This window comes from Polyodon spathula, chromosome 4 (assembly GCF_017654505.1).
Source record: "Polyodon spathula isolate WHYD16114869_AA chromosome 4, ASM1765450v1, whole genome shotgun sequence".
In the NCBI taxonomy this organism is placed as follows: Eukaryota; Metazoa; Chordata; class Actinopteri; order Acipenseriformes; family Polyodontidae; genus Polyodon; species Polyodon spathula.
The window spans coordinates 23,757,004-23,781,358 of NC_054537.1; the positions used below are offsets into that span (position 1 = coordinate 23,757,004).

The 24,355-nt window shown below is 35.3% G+C and overlaps 1 protein-coding gene and 1 non-coding gene across 4 annotated transcripts; both read left to right on the forward strand.

The window, feature by feature from the left end:
* Nucleotides 1-1,653: 1,653 nt before the first annotated feature.
* On the forward strand, nucleotides 1,654-1,739 carry trnay-gua. Its single transcript is given in 2 exon segments — nucleotides 1,654-1,690; nucleotides 1,704-1,739. It is a non-coding gene; the product is annotated as a tRNA-Tyr (tRNA).
* A 5,714-nt stretch (nucleotides 1,740-7,453) lies between these two features.
* LOC121314333 (tripartite motif-containing protein 55-like) lies at nucleotides 7,454-24,290 on the forward strand. Of its 3 annotated transcripts, XM_041247470.1 has the most exons (10): nucleotides 7,454-7,758; nucleotides 8,099-8,271; nucleotides 12,021-12,201; nucleotides 12,746-12,841; nucleotides 14,854-15,087; nucleotides 16,010-16,032; nucleotides 16,120-16,244; nucleotides 16,589-16,815; nucleotides 19,404-19,494; nucleotides 23,854-23,946. In XM_041247470.1, the coding sequence occupies exons 1-10, from the start codon at nucleotides 7,594-7,596 to the stop codon at nucleotides 23,862-23,864; spliced, it is 1,326 nt and encodes a 441-aa protein (XP_041103404.1). In that variant the 5' UTR covers nucleotides 7,454-7,593; the 3' UTR covers nucleotides 23,865-23,946. The 3 variants fall into 3 exon arrangements, with proteins under 3 accessions (XP_041103404.1, XP_041103402.1, XP_041103403.1); XM_041247468.1 differs by lacking the exon at nucleotides 19,404-19,494 and having other exon boundaries at nucleotides 7,459-7,758; nucleotides 23,854-24,290; XM_041247469.1 differs by lacking the exon at nucleotides 19,404-19,494 and having other exon boundaries at nucleotides 7,459-7,758; nucleotides 12,024-12,201; nucleotides 23,854-24,290.
* Nucleotides 24,291-24,355: the final 65 nt, after the last annotated feature.

Here is a 24,355-nt window from a genome sequence, read left to right on the forward strand (position 1 = left end):
AGGTTTATCATTATTTATTTATTTATTGGTAATATTTAACTCACGGTAATAAAGGCCAGTTTTTATCCCTAATAATAATGTGCTTCGGACCACTCAAGCAGTTACCATACACTGTCCTGCCTTACGAATGATAGTAGGTATGTTTTCACCAATCGAAGGCATGAACAGCTGTTCTCAGCAGTATCATTAGACATCCGGATGGTAAGGTAGGTTATTATATGATATCATTAGCACCTTGCTTTTATGTAGGATGAACACTATAACCGCAGCTAAACATTGTGTGGCATACAAGCAACGCCCCACACCCCTGAATCAAATCACCATGCACTCACTTAGTTGTTAAGTTCTCATATATTACATTTCTTTATTTCAGGACCTTTCCAGAGAAATAGGAAAATATATAGCCCATATATAATATGTTACACTGAAATGATTTTACAAATATTCAGCATGGAACAAATATCTATACAAAATCAATAACCTTTGTAAAAATGTAACATCTCACTGCATATGTTGTTTATTATTTAACACTTCTCATTCTACAGTAAATAATTCACAAAACCTTTTTATTTTGTCTTCGGGCCTAGCAAATTATTTGAGCAATTAAACAAAAAACTGTCATGTACAAGCAAAAAGATGCATTCCAATGCAAAGGCCGAATGCTATTAATGCAAGTGGCAAACTTACTTCTTGCATGCAAAAACCTAATTTTGACTAGACTACATTTCTAGTTGAAAAGCGATGAAAACCAGGTAAATGCCAGAAGACTGTTGCACCTGCTGCACTTGGTTCAGAAATGTTTTACAATGTTACATATATAGGTGGGTTTGTGATTTTAATAAAAGCACGTTCTCTTCATGAATGTGGCCATGACAGACCTAAAGTGACACTGTCAAACTGACAACTTTTGTGAAACAGTGGGTTTCTGCACTAAACAGTATTTTATATTACGGGTTTTTCTAATTGTGGCTGCCCCCCATTCTCAGATAACAGTAAGGATGTTTTGTTAATAGGAACAATTAAAAAAAAAAAAAAACACACACACACACAAAAAAAAAAAAAAAAACTTGATAAACCCTTTTTAGGCCTTTGACTAAAAAATAACGTGCTGGGATGGGACCTACAGTTTTTAAATCATTGCCAGACTATAAAACCATGCCATCATCACTTCGGTATAGATCTGCAGGTAGACATGAAGATGCAGATCCTATTAACATTATTTCAATGGCAATTAAAACAGCTTTTTGAAAATAAGAAAACTAGAACGTAGTTTTAAAATAATTTATAATAACGTTTAACAAAAGGACTGTTTCTTGAATAAATAACTACTGCAAATAAAATCTGCAACAGAAGCAGGTAGCTCACCTTACACACATTTATCTCCACCGACTGGTAGGGTTACATTACAGGCGCTTTCTTGTGGTCTCTGCTGTAAACAACTGTCTGAGACGTAAGTGTTGTGAAATTAAACAACGAAATCAGGATTTAAGACAAGTTCAAATCTATATTTACTAGAACAAATACTTCGATTGAGTAGCGCTTACACCGTTATAACTAAGGCCTAAAGTAAAGAACAATTACGTACGTCTAAAAATCATTTTTTGTAGTCATTATATAAGCTGTCAGACTATTTTCTAACATAGTTGCTGCGTCCCTTCGATAGCTCAGTTGGTAGAGCGGAGGACTGTAGCGGTATCACTGACATCCTTAGGTCGCTGGTTCAAATCCGGCTCGAAGGAGATACATTTTTTAAATTTTTAATACATATTCTTTACAACTGCACTTTCTACCGTCTCAAAACCAAATACCTACATTTTTGAATTGCATGTAAGAATAAATCGTCCAGCCTATCCTGCTCCGCTTCAGTGTTTCGCCCAAAAATACATTCGGGTGCCTAGATTTTAGATCATTGCCAAAAAAATATTGGGATACCATCATAAATACACAGCCGGCATATATGATATTTGATGCCAAATAAATTTTATATATATATATATATATATATATATATATATATATATATATATATATATATATATATATATATATATATATGTGTGTGTGTGTGTATATATATATATATATATATATATATATATATATATATAATAATTATTTATTAAATAAATAAATATAAAGGATAACCGTATTTCGGCTAAACGCACCTAACTTGGCCATGTTGATGAATCTGACATCCGGTACAACTACTTAGAACACGAAGGCGGATACGTCCCCTTAATGTGAGTTTACCATCTGCGAGCGAATCGTACTTAGCATGCGAGAGGTAGCGGGATCGATGCCCGCATTCTCCAATGTTTTTTTTTTCCCACCTTTAAAAAGAGGAACACTAAAAGCCTGCCGTTTTTAAACATTAAAAACATCTAAAATGAACCACCTTTAAATGCAATGCGTAAAAATACGCATAGCAATTTTGCTGCGCAACTTGTTTACCTCCTTTAAAACTTGCACTAAGAACTACATCTCCCAGAATACAATGTCTTCAGTTACTAGGAAACTGTTCACAGGAAAAAAACAACCCAACAACATTATCCAATCTGTGCCCTGTTGTCTTAAAGCCAATCACAGCCAGAATGAGAAAAACTCGAAGTTACACAGGTTCAAAGCGTAAACACCCCAGATCCATCATCACAGAGATTTAAAAAAAGATGCCTATAATATTAAACGAACTGTTTTTATAACGCGGTATTAATGTATTTACTAGTTGTATTTATCTGTGTGGCTTTATATTTAAGTTGTAACATGTTCACTGAGTTTAAGAATGTAAGGTTAAAATATAAGTAAAGTAATTAATTTGCAAAGTCAGTGTGATACCTCGAAAAAAAAGTGCTTTGCTGATTAAGAACCTTGTAGAACGCACGCGTGGTTGTACAGTAGTTGAAAGTAGCACAGCAGTTAAAATGGAAGGCTCTTTTTTAATGCCTGCCCCATTGCCATTAACAATTGTGCATTTATCAAGATTACTCATGTGTTCAAGGTAGTGTTACATTTTACCCCCTGAAAATACATTTTAATCATTTAGTGTTAAAATGAAGCGCCTTTCACACTGGGAGAAAACATAATTACTGGAACTGGTAGCTACAATTATATGAATATGGTAGGTAACATCTGCAAATATGAACGTGAAGGTTATTATCACTTTCAGACCCCTCTAGGGGCCTCTGAGTGCTTGAGCCCCTGTGCAGCTGCCAGCTGCACTGCCACTGAAGGTAGGCACAACACAACAACTAAAAAGCTTTTCTAAAAACGATTCTCCAGTGTTTGGAAATACTTTTTTGTTTTGTTTTAGGAACCAGATCCTACAGAACAATACAGTAGAAAACAAATCTTATTGTGCACCATGGAGCTTCATAATTTCAATGTAAATCAAATAAAAAATAAATAAACAAACAGAATATGCAGATCAAATGTTTAGCTTTAAAAAAAAAAAAGCAAAACAACAATGAAAATCTAGAAATACTGTAATAAACACAAGTTTAATGACAAACATTTAAACTAGTCTTTTTCAATGTTGAATATAACATAACAATAAAGCCTTGTCTGTCATTTGTATTATCACAATTAACACCTAGTAAGAGGGAATTACTGTTCCCCCCCTTGGAATAGCAATCCTAAATTAGCTCAGGTGTAACCAATCGCCTTCAAAATCACACACCACGTTAAGTGGCCTCCGCCTGTGTTAAATTTGAGTGATTCACGTGATTTCAGGATAAATTCAGCAGTTCCTGTAGGTTCCCTCTGCTGGGTAGTGCATTTCAAAGCAAAGACTCAACCATGAGCACCAAGACGCTTTCAAAAGAACTCCGGGACAAAGTTGTTGAAAGGCACAGATTAGGGGATGGGTTTAAAAAAATATCAAGGGCCTTGAATATCTCTTGGAGCAAGGTCAAGATGATATTAAGAAGTGAAAGACCCTGCCTAGATCAGGCCATCTCTCCAATCAGGATGACCGAGCAAGAAGGAGACTGATCAGAGAGGCTACCAAGATGCCAATGGCAACTTTACAAGAGCTACAGTCTTTTATGGCCAAGACTGGTCAAAGTGTGCATGTGATAACAATATCCCAAATACTTCACAAATCTGGCCTGTATGGTAGGGTGGCAGGAAGGAAGCCATTACTCAAGAAAGCCCATTTGTAAGTTTTCACTCTTCTTATGATAGTCCTCTCTCATATGTGCTTTTTCCCTTGCACTGTACAGTTGTTGTAAAAAACCATTAGCAGAAGTATATACAAGACCCAAGTATTTGGAGCAACACTGATTATGTTCTTCTGACATTTCGAGCAGTTTATTTTATTTTTAAATGAACAACAGTGTCACAGACAAAGTCTGTGGATTATCACAATCATCAGGGTTTTGTTTTTCAAAACTTTGGTGATCGGATTTCTGTGTTTGATCTGGACTATATTTTGCAATTGGCTTTTTCAAAACATTAAAATGCAATTGGGATTACTGTGATCTAAATTTTGTTTTGGTAATCTGATCTTTATCAAAATGAATCATTGAATTCCCTATTTACAAATTGTCAAGAACTGATTTGTTAAGGACAGTTTTTATTGCTGAAAGTTCATAAAACCTTTTTCAGCAGGTTGCGTGGGGGTGTTATTATTACAGCATATCAACATGGGTTGGCATTTCTTTTTAAAAAGAGCAAATCACTGGTAGATATCCATACGCCACTAGCCTTTAAAAAAAAAAAAAAGGCAGCCATATTGGAATTTATAGCAATAAACATGAAAGATGAGATTTAAGTAAATGTTGACCTTTTGGGAAACAGAAGTGTACATGAGATATTGAATGAGTCTGAATGTAACACCAGTGATTAATTAAAGTAGTGAAGAAACAAGTATTCAGATCACACCATTTTTATTATTAGTTTATTTAGCACACATCTTTATCCAAGGCAATTTACAGAGACTATGGTGTGTAAACTATGCATCAGCTGCAGAGTCACTTACAACAATATCTCACTTGAAAGACAGAGCACAAGTAGATTAAGTGATTTGCTCAAGATCACACAGCAAGTCAGGGAGTGAGTTGAGATTTGAACCAGGGACCTCCTGGTTATAAGCCCTTCTCTTTAAACCACCTGGCCACACAGCGTCCCATTCTGTTATCTCTGCTCCTTCTCCCTGAACTTTCCTATCTCATTTAAAATTTTTTTTTTTTTTTTTTTTTTTTTTTTTTTAAATGTTTCTTAACGCGGGCCCAGTAGTTCTCCATGCTAGGCAGCCATAAACTGCAAAGTTAGTTTGATAAGTAACAGGGTATTCCATAATGCAAATAATGTCTTTCTCGCTACTGTGAAGCGATAGATAATCTTGAATGGATGCTTCCTGTCACTACCCCAGATAACAAAAAAACAGCACTGTCACATGATACGGGTCTTGAGGAAGGGTCGCGTCAATTAACGACAGCCTCATTATTGCTTGTGCCATGATGAAAATGGCCAGTAACATTTTACTTTAAAATGTAATGAACAATCCAAGAATTACAAGAAGATAGTGAATCAAATAAAGAAAAAACTGCACTTTCAATGGAAATGTTCAGTTCAACATCTATAAATCTTTTTTTTTTTTTGTAATTTATGCATTTTTGGTTTTATTTTTGTAAAATGTTCTATGGAACATTTTTTTTTTCTTAGCTCAGTTTTAGACAAAGGATATAAAATGACTGTGTTAATTAAAAAATGTTCAAAATATCACTATTTCCAATGGGAAAACGGGTAAATACAGTATAATCGTAAATCTCGAAAAACTACTCACTTCTAAATCTTTTGTAGTCATTTTTGTATTACTTTAGTATAAATACATGTTAATTTGGATTCATATGTTGTTTTTTTCTGACTTTATGTGAACGAAAAGACACACATTTGCCCGTTTTCCCATTGGAAATAGTGATATTTTGGAAATATCACTGTCCTTGTCACAAAAGCAAAGTTTGTGGGGAATAATAGCCATTTTCTATACTTTTGAGGCATAAGCAATTAAGAAATAAAAAAACAAAAATTGTGTTACATAGTATTATCAACCTTCAATTCAAGTACAGTACTACAGAATAGAGCTGTAGACTACCATCAAGTGAATGTTTTCTATAAAAGACACATTGCCAAGTATCAATTGAAGTGAAATGATGTGCTCTGTGTATTCGTTTTCCAGAAATTTAATTTCTCAAACAAGGACCAGGCTGACCCCCCCCCCCCCCCCCCTTTCGGATCTGACTGACAGCTTATGGAGAAATTTGAATGGGCAGTATTAACTTTACCCAAATTATGAAACCTGCATTTTGGTAGAAATATGTGTCAAAGAAAGAGATAGTTTCTTATTTTAGAATTAAATGTAGGATTTCCGTGCTTTTCTATTTTAAGATAGTGCTTGATTCATACTGTACTTGGACGGGGTGCTTTAAAAAAAGTTCAACGTCGTCTAGTTTTCACAGCCAGAGAGCATGTGGCAGACCAAATCTGACAATAATTTTAAAAATAACCCAGCAGAGCCTAGTCATATTTAGATTTATCTCAGGACCATATGTGAGGTTACTAATCACCAACACATCTGTATGAAAGTTGTGAATAGCAAATATTAAAAATACATCATTTTGTAAAAGGTGTTAGGTCTAAACATAAACTTTATACAGCCGCAGTTAAAGTTTGAATAAAACTAAAATGCTATCCTCTTTTACGTCAAAGTGCAATTTGTGCTCACAAAGCGAGAAAAACATGTTTCTCATGTTTCAAAATTAATAAAATAAATACATAATGCAAAGAAATGTAATAATACATAAATGCCCTTAAGTTATGTATTAAACTGTGATAACTGTTTCCATTCTCACTTGTTGTTTCCATTCTCACTTTGGTACTTTTCAAAAGCAAACACAAACTGAAATTACCACCCTTTTAATATTTAGACAACATTGCACTTCATGTATGTATTGTAGTCTGGATTTTCTGTAATCAATTTAAAAAATAGGCAGGAATAGCAAATCATAGAGTAAATGATTATTTTTGTTTTTTAAAGAGAGTTTAGAGATGTGTTTTTTACTAGCAAGGATATCTTCATTTACTCTACAGTATAACTAAATTATCCAAGTCAACAGAAAGACAAACTGAAGAAAATATACCTTTTAATTAGGTCACCATGAATGGAAATGTTATACACGCAGAAATGTATGCAGCAGTATCGCTACAGCATATCCCTGTTGAACGACAATGCATTTTATATTAGCCCTGAAAACTGACTTCAGCTGTTGCCCCCCCTGAAATATCTGGAGTGGCTGCGTTTTTCTTTGAAACAGGAATGTTGATCTCTCCAGTGCTCCCAGTCTAACAGCTGCCAGAAGAATCTGTCCTCTTGTCATTTTCATATATGGACAAGTCAGCATGGCAACCTGTGACGTCACTGTTGCTAAAAACAGCCCTAACACCCAGCAGACCCCCGTCCATTAAACAATGTGATCTTTGCAGAGAAACTCTTGAGGACACTGCATCTCAATTTGGACTCCAAATTATTGTCAGGAAAGAAACCCAGTTTGTTAAAACGTATTTTTTCCCAAACTCTGCGTGGTTTTAAACTGCGCAATGAGTACCTCTCTGGAGTACTTGTATTCCAAAGAGCAGCAAACCATGGACAACCTAGAGAAGCAACTGATTTGCCCTATCTGTTTGGAAATGTTCAGCAAACCGGTGGTCATTCTTCCTTGTCAGCACAACCTTTGTCGAAAGTGTGCCAATGATATTTTTCAGGTAGGCGTTGTTCCAAATGAATTCCTTCAGTAAATACTAGCCGTAGCATTCTGTGCTTACATTATCCATATATTTACCTTAGTTCTCTAAATGCGAATCAAGTGATTGTGTTTTTTTTTCTCCTTTTGTTTTTAATGTTACCAAGAATATCATTACATCATCTGGTTTAGATTTCCTTAATAGGAAACTAAAAATACAGATTAGCAACATTATGTGTGACTAGCAGTTGTAAATATCAAGGTTGTTTTCTTAGGGCAGCATGAAGAAAGCACAGTATGTGTTGATCCCCAGCTTGTTATACTGATCTGTTCTGTTGCTGGTTTCCCACTGATGAGCACAGGCCTCTAATCCTTACCTACCAACTAGAGGAGGCAACACAGTGGCTGCAGGCGGTCGATTCCGATGCCCTTCTTGCAGACATGAAGTGGTCTTGGACAGACATGGGGTTTATGGGCTGCAGAGAAACCTTCTGGTGGAGAATATCATTGATTTGTATAAACAGGAGTCTACCAGGTAGGACATATGTTCTATATTACACAACTACATATATCAGACCCCTGCAACTTCTTAGCTATTGTTTGCTGCATCCCATCAAAAAGGAATGTGAGGAGACCGTTGGGAGGATTGTCCCCAACTGGTACTGGCAGAGATATTTGCTGTTGCTCAGCTAATTGTTTATTATTCAACAATGTGCCTTTACTGGGCTTGATCTGGTCAGAGAAATCCCAAGAGTTTGTTTTCATTCTCATAATACATCTAATACAGTGTAACGCTCCATTTCCAGTACAGTCCTGATTTTAAGTTTTAGAGCTGGGTGTGATTAGGCAGCAGTTGTACAGAGTCACTGCGTGTTAGTGACGGAAAGGATTAGAACCTATTCCTTGGCCCTAACCTTTAGACCACAGTACTTCCTATTCAATGGAAGAATGATAATTTTTTGACTCCAATTTAAAACATACAACTTCTATAAAAAATATATAATATATATATAGTATATATATATATATAGATATATATATATATAATATATATATATATATATATATATATATATATATATCATATACAGTATCAAAACAGCAGGCACTGCTGAAAGAATGACTGATTTGTTAAACATGAAAGGCACGTAAGTAGTGTCATTAAAACTGTGCACATTTTGCAGCTTCTTTAGACAAGATTTAGAATTTTGCTCTATTGACATTTTTATACATAACAAACACTTGTCAGCTTGCTCTAAGTAAGGCAGTTTATCTTCTTTTAACTGCTGGCCCATCTATTGTAGTATTAACTATTTGCAAGTTGAGCGTCAAGTACAACTAGAGCCAAAAGTTTTGCATCACCTAGAATTTCAGGATTGAGACATAATAAAAAATTAACTATATTATTTAGATCTTTTATTTAACATCATCAACAATTTCTTTACTTGCTTGGCTCAATGTCAAGGGTCTCCATCATCTTGGAAGAAAATGGTTCTGAGCCGTAGGAAGGAGGTGGTCTTGGAGTGTTTTCGGGTGCCAGTCCTTGTTCTTTGCTGTCCCCTTGGTAAAACGTGTATGGATCCTGTGCCTTTGGCAGAAAAGCATCTCCAGATATGGACAGTTTCCGGATGCTTCATCGTTTGTATGGTATATTCTGGCTTGTCTCTTTCTCCTTTGCGCCTTCGAACTCTTAATCCACCTTGGTTTCCAAAACAGCTGAAGGGGGACTCCTCAGAGAAAATTACTTTGGCCCAGTCATCTTTGATCCAGTCTTTGTAAGTGCAAAAAAGTTCAGACAATCGCTAATGTTTTTCTTGCTCAGAAGGGGCTTCTTAGCAGGTCTCCCCGACACCAGACCATTCTCCAAGAGACGCCTTCACTCCAACTTCTTTCCATTGCCGCAGTAAGTGGGCACAACTGGCCAGCTATCTCCCAAACTTGAATAGCATAGGTAGAGATACTGTGCTTTGGCCAGCATAGCCTCTGTTGGCTATCTGACGACTGCTAAAACCTTGCTTATGAAGTGTAATGATGGCTGAGCATGTTTCCGAGGAGGTATGGCTCTTCCATATGGCTTGCTCTGGTTACCAAATCTTAAAAATCATGCTTATATAGAAGTTACCACTTCTAATTGTCACTTTTTGATTATTTCTAATTGAGTAACACGTCAAGATTTGTGACGTCTTTTCGAAAATCGTGTGTTTTCAAGTTGGTTTTCAAAATGTCACATTTTTCAGTTTTTCGTTAAGTATATGGAAAACTACAAAGTGGTGTGCAATTTAATATGTTAACATAACATTATTCAGCAGGTTTCATTAGACCTTATGAAGCAAAATTAGATAATTCTAGGGTGAAGCAAAACGTTTGTCCATAACTGTACATAGACCACTGGTCCTAATGGAAGTCCTACAGATTGTCTACAGCTTGCAAGGCACAGGCAGCCGGTGATAGCTTGCTGGTCTTTATATAAGAGGTGCTCAAAGTATGCATATACTTTGTAACATAAACTAAAACCAGAATAAAAAGTACAATTATCAGAATTTCAGAACTTCAAGAGGTTAAAAGATTCCACCCTGCAGATTGTACTGTAAGGCTCAAAGGAAGCTGATTTGGGGGCATTATAAATCATGAATGAAAAGAAAAAAGAACATATTCATTGCAGTCTCAGAGGAACTGCATCCCAGCATCTTCTCATTCAGGATTCATGAGCCCATTCTTTGTTTGACCCGGATTAAGCTGATACTGCGAGGTATTAAAATACGTCATTCCTTTTCATCAAAAATCCAAGCTACAATAGTCAAGGCAACTTTTTAAGCTCTAGTTGTTGGAAACTTTCCCCATGTGAAAAGGTTTTAACTTGATATTCTTGACTGTGTAGAACAGTGGTTCACAACTCTTGCCCTCAAGGTTTGTTTCAGCCAAATCCTAAATGACTTAATTAATCCTTAGCCAGTTCTGTTAACTCGATTAATAAAGTAGAACCTCAGAGTTTGGGAATGGGGGTTGTTCATTATGTCTGGAACTCTGAAAATGAGTTTTCATTGGTTTTAATAAATATGTACACCTACTATCTCCAGCCTTAATCTGGAGAATAATACAAGGATACAGCACAGTAATGCATTACTCATACTTCTGGTCTGAAAGGCTTTAAAATTGTACTATACATAGGAAAATGCTAAATTGAACTTACTAGTCAAATTGCAACTGGAGCAATTTGTTCAGGAAAAGCTGGGTTAACATGGTGCTTGTTTTTATTTTATTTTAAACAAAATAAATTTGTGCAGCTTGCTCAGTCATTCAGAGTCCTTTGGCTTGAAAAAAATACTTGGCTATGTTTAAAATTAAAATGTTCCTAGTAAAATTGCCCTTACTTCCTTAGAAATCTCCCCCTGTCTGGATACGTGTGGTGCTGCAGTGTCTTTGCCTTCTCCAAAGACCAGCACACCATTTATGGAGCGCTTTGTCAAAATCTCATCATCAGCTTTGCATACTATCCATCTGTTTTTCCTGCTTTGCTGTCTTTCACCCTTGCAAATTGTTGGATTTTTTTTTTTTTTTAGTTTTTGGCCTTTTTTTTTTTTTTTTTTTTTTTTTTTTTTTAAATATTGCTGACAATTTCCTGATACCATATTCTCGTTGTTGAGTATGATGAGGCTGTCAGGTTGTCTTTGAATGCAGTTTTTTTTTTTTTAAATGTGATTCTGTTTGCATTGTAGGCATGTTAAATGACTTCCAGCTAAAAGTGGGCTGTTTGTAAGTTTGGTGCTCATAACTCTGAGGTTCTGCTGTACCTGATTGTGATAAATACAGTACCTGATCTCAAGTTGATAAAAAAATAAAACATTTTAATGTTGTGAGAAGCTTGCATACTGGACGAAGGAAATTAAAAAAATAAAATCCAGCTAAATGAATCTTTTTTTTTTTTTTTATGTTAAATATTCTACAGAATCTATTAGCGCCACAAAGAAAAAACATCTTTATTGTGTTATTACAAGATAATATTACGTTATTTCGCAATAATTATTGCATTATTTTGCAATAAATAGTTAGTTTTGTTAATTCACACCACTCATTTTAATTCTATTCCCATTCAGTTTCTTTATTTTGCTTTAAAATACGTACACATCTTTATCGCTGATGAAAACTCTCGTAATAACACAATAATTATTGCGAAATAATGCAATATTAATGTGAAATAGTGAATATTGCCTTGTAACGCAATAAAATATTTTTTGGTTTGTGACACTAATGAGTTCGGTTCTAACAAAACAACATTTTGTTCAGTAGTAGTAAGTCGGGCCCTGAGAGGAAACGTGACCAGCCCATGTGTGAAGAGCACGAAGATGAGAAAATCAACATCTACTGTGTGACGTGTGAAACACCCACCTGCTCCTTATGTAAAGTCTTCGGAGCGCATAAAGACTGCGAGGTGGCTCCCCTGGATAAGGTTTTCCAAAGGCAAAAGGTTGGCTTGTGTTATAAACCCATGTTGTGATTCTCAGTGCTTAAGCAATCAAAACCTGGAGAAAGGAAATTCTTTACCAAGATACATCAGATTTGAAATGAGGCTAATTGAATAATATGCTAACAGTAACTTTTTTTTATTTAATTATTTTTTGCTCAGCAAATTTATATTTACCTGAAAATGTTTGATATACAGTAGGTGGTTGACATGTCAAGTGTCCATACTTAAAATGAATTAAATTGAATTTATAATGAATATGTATGGAATATATTTTATGTACAGAGTGATTAAGTAACTGAAATAGGGAATGAAAATTGGCTAATGGAGGCTCCAAAGAATGGATCTTGACATTCCAAGGCTACCATCATGGGCCATAAAGCGTGCTGTAGCTGACTCCTATATTTCTATAAAGTAGGTGTTATCACATTTACTGATTAATACTACCACCCTTTATCATTAAAACATGAACCATAACCGATTTGTATGAATGTACACTGGTGAAATTCTCCATTAATCTGTAATCGTGTTGTTTTTCTCTCGCCAGTCTGAAATCAGTGATGGGATAGCAATGCTGGTTGGCAACAATGACAGAATCCAGGGAATAATCAATCAGCTGGAAGAGTCTTGCAGAACCATTGAGGTGAAATATACCCTTACATGTAAAATATAACAGGAATTATTTATATAGTTTTCAATTTCATTGCTATGAAATTGCTATGGTGAGTCTGTTGCATTTCCTGTCGGTGTGTGGCTTCAGAAACCTGATTCACCATTGTTTTAATTATGAATAATTAAGCAATATCTACAGGGTGTGATAACAGTTTTCTGATGGTTATTATATGACAAGGGTTCTGGTCGAATCAGTCACTCAGCTCGGTGACAGGCATGTGACGATTGTACATCCAAACTCTCTTGATAGTAGGATTTGAATCCAGCTGAAGGTAAACAGCAGTGAGAATCTTTTTTTTTTTTTTTTTAAATACTTATGTCATGAATTCAAAAATAAAAAATAAAAAACTTCAGTGATTATGCAAAAATTAATTCTCTGAAAAAATATCCCCATACAGTAAAATAATATTCATCACCAGTGGCAGAGCAATAGCCAGTGCAACTGTACTTGGGCCCACACACTCAGTGGGCCCCGGAGTGGTTCAAAAGTTTTTATTTATTTATTTATTTTTTAACAATGATAATATCCTTCACATTTATATTTGCAGATGTTACACATTTGTATCACTGTAGCTGCCGGTGTGCGGTGCCAGTAATTCAGATTGTACCCTCCCTCATTTCAACAGGTATCGCTATTGTCTTAATTATCCTAACTTTTTTCCCCCGGAGGCTGGTACGAGGCATGTCTTCATTGAAAGTTTTGGGGTGCTATTCAGCACAGACATATGCAGTTATATTCTCTGTGCACGATTCATCCTGTAGTTTAGGCAGAAGCTGTTGGGTGCTGCTGCGGGCACCAAAATAAACTACAGCAAATCAACATGCCTGCATTATAAATAATAATAATAATAATAATAAAAAAACGGTTTCCTATGTGAGACAATTTCTGCAAATGTCTGTGCAGAAATGTGAATTCTGTAATCATTTCTGTGATCGCAGAATTGGGGAATCCTGGTAGGGTTAGTGATTAAACCTGTTCGTTTGATTATAAAATAGTGTAGTATTGGATGTAAAGATGTACGCAAAATAAAATAAAGTGAAACATTCTTATTATGTACTGTTTCATAAATGCTAACATTCTGACAATTAAATACAGTTCAATATTGAACACTTGATTTGGTGTGCTTGATTTTTATAAATAAGGGTTAAATTAACGTTTGGGGAGGGGGGCCCACAATAAGGTCCTACAGTGGGGCCCATCTTCATCTTCCTCCCCCACTGTTCATCACCAGTGCTACCCACTGAAATTTTTGGACACGTTTTTAAGAATTTAATCAGTGATAAAACACTATACATGTACAGTATATTGATTTCATTATTAATAAATCAAATATTAACTGTAAAAAAGAAAAACATATATGTATGTGTTAGGAAAATAAACAAAAAACTTTTGATTAATGAGAAATGGGACAAGTTATGCCAGCAACAGACTGGTGTGGGTTTTTGCCTACGATACGATAGAAACACACGTCTTTCATCATAGGTAAATAACAAAATAAAACACATAATACATAGGCATAAGAAGTTTTTCTTCAAAAGTTGAAAATGAAATGACCCTACCTAGATTACACTATTATACTGACATTATTGAAAATAAAATTGTATTTAATTATTTTCTTGCTAACATTGTGTTGGTAAGGGTATATGCTGCAGAAGAAATTGGATAAAGCACAAAGAAAAACAAAGTAGAATTGAACCTGTGGTACAGTAGGCCTACTTATGAAAATAATATTTTCAACCTTAAGTTCATGCTGCACTACCATTACAAAAAAACATTCTGTTCTTCAGCTGTTTGTTCTGGTGTCATTATATGTGTCTGGACCATTCTCTTGTAGGTTTTGTTTTCTAAATATAGTATTAGCAACCTTCAAACAAAAATTTTATTATTTATATATATATATATAACTAAGAACAGAGTATATATCTATATATATATATATATATATATATATATATATATATACCTAAAAATCTGTTCAATAGGATAACTGCAGGAGACAGAAGTCCCAGGTGTGTGAAAAATTTGATTTCTTGTATGCAATCCTGGAAGAAAGGAAAGGAGAGATGACTCAGAAAATCACAAGTGAACAGGAGGAGAAGCTCCAGTATGTCCGGACTCTGAAAAAGAAATATGGTGATCATCTGGAGGCAGTGTCCAAGATAGTGGAGTCTGGAATACAATCGATGGATGAGTCAGAAATGGCTCTTTTTCTGCAGGTGAGAAAGAAAGAAAGCCTACCTCAGATGCAAAATCATCCTAAGTTTATTATCATAAAATACTTATTAATAAATGACTAAAATTTACCAGAGGAGAAAAAAGAAATATCATAGACCTCTTCCATCTTGAATCTATAAACTATCAGATGACAGTTTGGTCCAATTAATATTGAAGTAAAGAGCATGTGTATTTAAAACCTGATTATAAATTATAAATCTCACCCCCATTGGAACCTGCTAGCAGCAATTATACTTGTAATTTCTCTGAAAGTGTAGATCTCACACTGTCCATGACAAAGCATTCAAAACGTTTAAACCACAACAGGTTCTAAATGAAGTGCGTTAATATCAGGTTTTCATTGATAAGTGTCTGGTGGCTACCTCTAATGCATTTGACATTGTACTTTATCTTGTATTTGGATGACAGACTCGACCTAACACAGCAAAGTGTGAGAAATACACTCTGAACTTGATTAGAGACAAAACACATATAAACATACATTAGCTCATTAACATAGCCTCCATTGTCTCCACAGGACAATGTACAGTAATTCTAATGGCACAATGAAACTTATTACCATGTTTATTATATTATTACCATATTCCTTTTCTAAATGAATAGTGGACTTTTCCTAGAAACGCATAGTCAAGGATAAGCAGCTCCTCATCTCCTGGTCAGAAATGACCCACATACAACAAAAGAAATAGCAATATTCTTATTATGGAATTCAAATGTAATGTGTTTGGCATAAAGGAAGTTGGTGGAGAACCCTTATATACCATTAATATAACATGGGTTGATTTACTATTTAGGACGGCTTTGGATATTCGAGTTGTTTTCTTTAATTAGTGCTAAAATGAGCATGCCATGACTGTAATGTTTTTCTGATCTACTCTGTTATATGTTTTTTTTATTTTACAGAATGCAAAACCACTTTTAAAAAAGTAAGTTTTGTCATTTCCTATAACATTTTACTCACATAACATCCTGAGACGCAGAAGTACTCAATACTCTGTTTCTTACCATTTCAGAATTACTGAAGCCTCTAACATATCAAATTTCGAAAAGGTGGAACATGGCTATGAAAATATGGATCACTTCGAAGCCAATTTTGAGAGAGAAGGCAGGGCACTGCGGAATATAGATTTTATCAAAGGTAAAGAAAACAAAAACAAGAATAGACTTCATAGACCACAAAGTGTAGCTACTGGAGCATTCTTCAGGTGAACACGGGTTTGTCTTTTCCAGGTTTTTGTGATTTGGGAATTCTTTGTTGTCCTTAATCAGACACTAATCACAAACCGGGCATTGGCCAAAACATTTTTTGTGTTCAACTCACAGAAGAAATCATGCTTTCAAAAACCTGCATTGCTTGAACAGGGTCAAAGTTTTTACCCCAAATGCCTGCGTTCCTGGGTCTGTGAACTGGGAATTGTTTACACTACACAGGTAGTGTTTGTTCAATGTTGTGCTTAATGTATACATCTGGTTTAACTACAGAGGAAGAGGAGGATGATGAGGAGGAGGCAGAGGAAGGAGAAGAGGAGGAAGGAGAGGGAGATGAGGAGGTCCACACGGAGCCTGAACAGTCTGACGGAGAAGAGGGAGCCACAGAGATGCAGGTGACAAAGCCGGAGCAGACGGCAGTGAAGAGTGAGCCTGCTGCCGAAGCTGCTTGCCCTCCCATTGGGGAAACTCCACCTCAGCAAGCCGATATGCCTGTGCAGGTAATGACATCATAGCTTTGCATGTCAAATGATCTATATTGATTGATCAATGATATTTTATATTCCAGGGCATGCTTTCTTCCATAGCTGCTCTCTTCCCATGCAGGAACGGGGGGGGGGGGGGTTTATTTGACAAATATTGTGACTACACACTCCATGCTGGGGTGTTGGTGGAGATAATGTATCCAGCTTACCCTCGAAAACGATTTGAATCTGTGACATTTGGGACCATAGAGGATTGTGCCAACTACTGAGCCTGTCACCTATTGTTACATAAACAAAATAGTTATAAAACCTCATGATTCAGATATTATGCAGGAGATTTGCACTCTCCCGTCTAGATTTGATATTGTTCACTAACCAGTGCTTACAAAAAATATAATCCTCCATAACCCCAAAAACACAATTAGAAAGATAAAAGCTATGAGAAACTTAAATCAAATAAATGTAATTTCTGGCTTGTGCTTTCTTAGGTGTAGTGGAGTCAGCTCTTATGCCAGCAAGTGTTTTTTCACAGTTAACCTGCCTGCTTGTTTCAGATAAACCTGGTACCTATGTGCTTGCATCTGTGTAAACTTAATTTTAAGTTAAAGTTAAAGAACTTAAAGTTCTCCATCTGTAGATGGAATTCCGTCAAAAAGGCCATTCCTGGAGGGGGGTGAACTGTAAAGGCCACCATACAAGGGGGTATTTTGTCTTACAGTGAGAGAATGGCAGAAGGTGCGGGTTTTATACGCATATATATATATATATATATATATATATATATATATATATATATATATATATATATATATATATATTGTGAACAGGCTGACCGTAATTTGTGTTGGTGCCCCTTTAAAAACGTGACCCAGAAATAAAATTTGTAGTGCTTATGCACACTTTTACTCAATACAAATAAATCAAACAAAAACCTAGCTCCCATTGAGCACTCACTACAAACTGGCAGGTCCCTGACTAACGCGCACGGCAGCTAAACTTTTTACCTGCCAAACCAAACATCACACACTTTTAACAAAAAGTTTTAAACCAAATGTAGGTTTTACCTCTATATTTACACACCAACAATCGAGCTCTTCACTCTACAGCCACACTCCTGAACAATCTGGCTGCACTCTTTAAATACTCTGCACCTGGTTCTTGGTTTTGCCCCAGTAGTTTCAGTCTAAATGATCATTGGCCACTTTCACCCGTGTAATTCTCAACTACTCTAAAGTGGATTAATACCACATAACTTCGAAATGCATATGGAATGCAACTAAACATTGCATGCATGTAATATAATAATTTTTATTATTTTATATCTTAGCAGGCATCCTTATCCACGGCGACTTACAGTTGTTACATTACAAAATATTACATTACAGATAATAGCAGTGATAAAATACAATAAAATCAGTAGTAAGCGCAAATTCAAATGAAAGAAAATAAAAAATACAGTAAATAATTACGTTTGAGAATAGTTGGTTATAAGAGTAAAGCCCATTAAGAGCACATAGTAAGTACGATAAATGGATAAGAATGATTTCAAATAAGAGCAATTACAAAACAAAGTGAGTACAGATACCTATAAGAGTAAAATCAAGAACAAGATACAGAGAATATAAATATCAAATTTATGGGATAGGCAGAAGACAGCAGCAGTAATAGAGAGCTCAAATGTGGACAGTAAGAATCTAGCTCGGCTGCAGCTACATCTCAGGTCAGCAAAAAAAAACAAGAGCACTGGCAAAAGCTTTACAAAGAATGCATTCAATTGCTATACCCCATTCTTGGCCTTAAACAGTCCTGCCATAAAGAAGGTTTGTTGTAGGGACTAACCATAGTGTAATGATCTAAATACCAGTGGATCTGAATACTGTCACCCTAGAACCTAATTTCACTGTATTTTTATTGTTAATAGGTGGGGCTATGTTAAAGAACCATTGCTGGTAAGGTCGTTAAAATAGACCCCAGTGTCTAAAAGTATTTGGAATTTTTGGTATGCACATTTCATTGGTGTAACTCTTGGAGCATTCCTTCACTTATTAATGTGGATTACTTTTTATCTTCTATTCCATTCTAGTCTATATACAGTTCCCCTGCTAGTTTTACAAGTGACTTGTATTTGCCTTAAGATTTCATAAATCTGTATACAAAGTCCTAATTTTAATGCACAAAATACTGTTAAACCCACATGTTGCAGAAACATATATAACTCTTAGTGCCCTATCTGGAAAATGCAAAGGCAGTACAATTGTAATGGTAGAACAAGAAAGAAAGTGCTCTGGGCAGATTTTGAACTGCTTGTTGTTTTTCGTTGGTTTTACAGACCTCCTTGCCTTTACACTTGATTCCAGACCTGGTCTTCGGAGTGTATAACTACCCTGAATGCTATTTTATTTCATGCCTTCTTTGTGACAGCTGGCAATGCATTGCTTGCAGGCAGGCAGTGAAAGTATTATGAACTGGCTTTTAAGATCCAGTGAAAAACCTGCCACTAAATGCAGAATGGATGGCCTCTTTACACATTCTTTAAATGTTGCAACACTTCTGATTCATAATATTGCACATCCATGAAGCATCAGTATCTTATTTTCTCACAGGAGCTTGCATTCTGTCTCACATTGCTGAGCTTGTATCTCATACTACATCAGCTATGGAATCAGATTCAGTACGTGATTGAAACACTTATGGGTAGGAGATTTATTTCTGTTTTACATGCTGACTAATCCCACTTAGATGTAGTTTAACTGCAGTTTTTTTTTTTTTTTTTTTTTTTTTTTTAAATGAAAATTGGACTGTAATGGAAAATTTATTGGAACAAAATTGTTTTTGCAGTTTTGGATCTACCATTTTAAAATAATTGGGAAATTATAGTACGTACTGTAAATTGTAAAGCAAGCACAGAATGGTGTAGCTGCTGTAATAGGGTTAAAAGTGTTTTTGACCTTATAAAAGTAGCCAGAGCTATAAGCATGCTGGCACATCTATTATAAATTGGCTTATTAAAACATTGTTATCTGTTAGTAAAATTGAATGCAACATGCTCACTGCTGATCCACAGACTTCTGTTATGATCCTTATCATTGTCATACATTTCAATTTATCCCAGAAATCAATCATTTTCAGGCGTTGGTCCTGTTCTTTTCAGAGTAAGTAGCTTCAAATGATATTTTCTTCTTTAATTTTTACCTTTCAGTGGTGTTTGCAGTCATTCCTTGTGGTTCTTATTTCCATTATGTAGGCACTGTATTTTTTCTTGTGCTTCCAGGTGTTTAAGAGCTGCTTTTTCGTTCCAGTAGCCTGCCATATATGCATGGAATGCTTCGGCCAAAGTATCTTCATAGAAGCCAGAGCCGGCGCCATCTAGTGGGCTGCTACTTTGGCTCAAGTTTTCTTTTGTTTTGCTGGCCATACACAGCTGTGCACTAGGTGAAGGCACTTGCTAATATAAACACACTTTGATCTAGCATACATATTTCATATGTCATGGCAAACAACTAGAACTGAAGAGCAGCTGTTGAACATATAGTTAAAGAGCCTTAACACAGACTTAAAAGAAAAAAAAAACAGTATCTGAGTAATTGCAATAAGAACTGCCCAGGATGACAAACATTGTAAAAAGGACAGTAAAAAAAAAATAAAAAATGTCAGTTGACGTTCCTTACTCTCACTAAGGTTGATTTGCTGCAGTTTGTTCCCAAAGGTTACTCATATTGTTTTGCAATATCTCTCTTTTTTTCTTTCTCTTGCTTGAGTGTGTGTGCTCAATACAATTACACTGCTTGTTTAAAGCCATAAATGAAAGGAGAACTAAACGGGGGCAGTTCTAAACACTGTCTCCTTAATAGAACTTTACAATAGAGCCCGTCTATCTACCAGGTACAGCAGAAGGTTGAATTTTGATTTGAATTACAAATAAATAAATAAATAAATAATATTGTTTGGTTCAATAACACTTTTAAAAGAATGAACCAAAACAAAGAAATTAAAATGTTTCACGCAGAACACACCACAAAACACAAACGTATATCGATGATATCGCTACTGCGGTTTGCAGAAAACGAAAACAAAAAGGAAATTGCTCGTTATCAGATGTGATGTATTGACATGTTAACTAACATCACTACGTACAACTAAAAGAAAAACAGTGACTGTGCTGATTCAGTATACATGACCACATCCCACATACAGGAGTTCTGACAAGGTTGGTTCCCATTTCTAATATGCAAATTACAACCAGCAGCTCTGTGCTCTCCATGAAACTTTAGGTCGGTTTAGTCTGGAAAACGGAAGTCAGTCTCGTTTTTGTGTTTAGTTTATAAGGTTTACATTGGAAATTTCAACTATCTGAATATTCAAATAAGTATTGTGGGAAATGCATGTGGAATGAAATATTCCAGTATTATTCCATGTTTTTCATACAGACAGAAACATCCAGGATACTACACCGCTGGCATGGGCAATGGCAACAAAGCACAAGTTTTTATAAAGCAAGACGAGTGTAACAGGAAATAAACTGAGGTTGTGTCCTTAATGTATCTGTTAGTATAATAATATACTGTTATTATATAAAATTAAAATGAAAATAAAACTCTGTGGCTGGTGTAGGTCTGTAAGTGTGCTCCAGGGGAATTCAAATGAGCAGCAACAGGGTTGACACGGTTTCTGAAAGTTGTATAATCTACTGCAGATTCTAGGTCAATCTTGGGTTATATGAACAGTCATGTGAAGCATAAATATTCACCTTACAAGATGCTATGGAAAAAGAGCATCTTGATAGAGGTTGCACATGTGATATGCAGAATTTCATGTGTTACTATGGAGAGATGCCCCGAGACTGAAAGTTTATATCCCATTCCTCTGGTAGATGAATAAACACTGTCTTCATGAATACATGAGACATTGTTATGCATAAATCATGACTTGTGCAAATTACCTTTGAGGGTGCAGTGTTTCCTTTAAATGTTATATACACACCGTGCATAGAACAAAATGAATAATTAAAATGCCACTGCCAGTCTTTCTGTAAATGTACTTGGTGCTGAAAGAGTTACAGTAATATGACCCTTTGCATTTTTGTGAATATTTGCATTGATTGTGTAAGAAAATCAGAGGTTGGGCTGGATGTCTGCAATCGATTTTGCACATTTTTTTAAAAAAGTAAAATAAAACGTTAAGGCACATCACTAGAGGAATACAACAAAGTACACGCTGTCAAGAAACAACCTGTTATAACGTTACAAATACATATTATACATTTCCTAAGGTTCCTTAATGTAACAACATTATTTTATTTTGGTACACGTTTCAGTTTCTTCTAAGTTTCACTAGCAGTTGTGTCACGTGACTAGTGCTGTATGGCCAGTGCAGTGACAAGTATTAACAGGACCGAGATTCTATAGGTAGAAAACTTTATAACTGACACATGCGTCAGAATATGCATTTGATAAGCGTTTCTCTAGATTTATATAAACATGTAAATGTATCATACATAGGCACCTAAAGAAACAAAGACAATTTATATCTCCCGATTCTGATACTTAACCTGTGGACCTGAACTATTTAATTATTACAGTTTTCAGATGACTGACGGTAAATGACGTATTGGATCCAGTGTGCAATGGCCTTAGTAGCAGGTGTAACCCTATGCATTAGATTCGGTACCGTTTTATCCAGGGTTTTTTCTTTTACGTACTTGTTCCACGGGATACTGTGGCACTGGATTTACTTTTACATTTACTTTGCTATTGGTCTTTGCCCAAAACAAAAGGTTCGTTTAAAGAATCTGGTTTTGTAAATGTTTATTTCTGTTCTATATGAAGGACAAATGTATTAAAGCTGTTTTACAAATCGATGTAACTGTCGTCCAAGTAAATGTATGATTCACAGTAGTCGATTTACTGAAACAAATTCTTGACATTACTAGGACAAAAGCTTTTTACCTGAACAAGAGTTAATGTACAGGCAAAGTTGGCTAAAGGCGCTTTGCATAAATGTAGCACTGTATGTTTTATTAGTTTAACCTGGAATGCAATTATTAGCATGCAGCTTTTGCATTTTCAATAACTTTATGGATTTTGTGTAACAATACTTTCTTTACATTACATTGAATCGTCCATCTTCATTTACAGCTATGGCCAAAGTTTTGCATCACCATAAAATTAATTAATGAAGCTTCATAAAGTCGAATGAAACCTGTTAAATAAGGTTACGTTAACATAGTGAATTACATAAATTGCATACTGCTTTGTAGTTTTCCATACAAATATAGAAAGAATGACAAAAATTGAAAAATGTGACATTCCAAAATCTAACATTAAATACTGTTACTACTATTATGGCTTCCGGTGGACTTTTGTGACATCATTTTGCAGTTTATTTGATTACATGCTGTTATTTAAAATATCAAAGTTATGTTCAAGTAGGCTTTTTTATGTCTCAATCCTAAAATTCTTGGTGATGCAAAACCTTTGGCCATAGCTGTATATGATTGTGTATGTGATCATTTGTGAAAATGTTGCATTGGTATGGCACGTATGATAGAGAGCATAATTGATATATTATCTCCAACCTCTATCAAATTAACATTAGGTCGATGCGGAGTTAGTAACATAAACACAAGTCCTTAAGTAAATTATTTCTTTATTGGACTTGTGCACGTAGCGGGAGAATAGTCCGATGATCTGACTCTCTCATTGACAGCATCCCTTCTCCTCCAAAACTGAAGGATAATGAAGACTGTGGGGACTCCAGTTATGCAATGGGTTATTATTTATACTCATTTTTGTTTTAGTAAAGCAAAAATACTCAGAATGTAAATATCTTGTTTTTGAGCTTTTTTTTTAAGTCCATGTTCTTACCATAACTTGGACTGAGATAATATGTATCTCTTACTTGCTCAAAATATAATTTATAATCGTATTTTTATAAGGGTTCCCATATTTAAACTGATCGTATACAGTAGGATACACCCACCTGATAATATACATACTGAAAAGGACACCAGGACTGTAGAGTGTATGTATTAACATAAGTTCTCACCTTTTACAGGTCGGTTCTGATAGCATGGCAAGTGGACACAATGAAAATCAACAAAACACTGACGATAAAGGCGGCCAGGGACCTCGTCATGTTTTCTCATTTTCCTGGTTAAACTCACTCAACGAATAAACGCACTCTTTCTGTCTTCTAAAAAATGTCGATTAGAAGCCACTGCAAAAGGATTGAATAGAAAAAGAAAAACACTGGCAGATCTGCTATGAACTATTCCCCCGATGTTTAAACTAAATGGCACACATCTGCAAGGGATAGATTTTTTTTTTTTTTTTTTAAATACATAATCAACAAGTTCAATGAAATGTGTTGTGTCTAATAAGGGTAGGTGTCTGATTTCATTTGCGTTTGGTTTCATAAACCCAGATTAGTCCTATGATCATCTTTATTGAAAATATTTTACAATGAGTGCTCATCGTGATCCGTGAAACCAGCCATGTTGATACCTTGTTTACATTTCTCATTCTTATTGGCACACTACACACGTGTTGAAAAAAAA

What these genes read in the sequence shown, in the direction of transcription:
- LOC121314333 (XM_041247468.1), top strand. Translation starts at nt 7,594, where the DNA reads ATGAGTACCTCTCTGGAGTACTTGTATTCCAAAGAGCAGCAAACCATG. An exon ending in AAATGGCTCTTTTTCTGCAG is followed by an intron (nt 15,088 to 16,009) that starts GTGAGAAAGAAA and finishes TTTATTTTACAG; the next exon opens with AATGCAAAACCACTTTTAAA. An exon ending in AAGCCGATATGCCTGTGCAG is followed by an intron (nt 16,816 to 23,853) that starts GTAATGACATCA and finishes CACCTTTTACAG; the next exon opens with GTCGGTTCTGATAGCATGGC.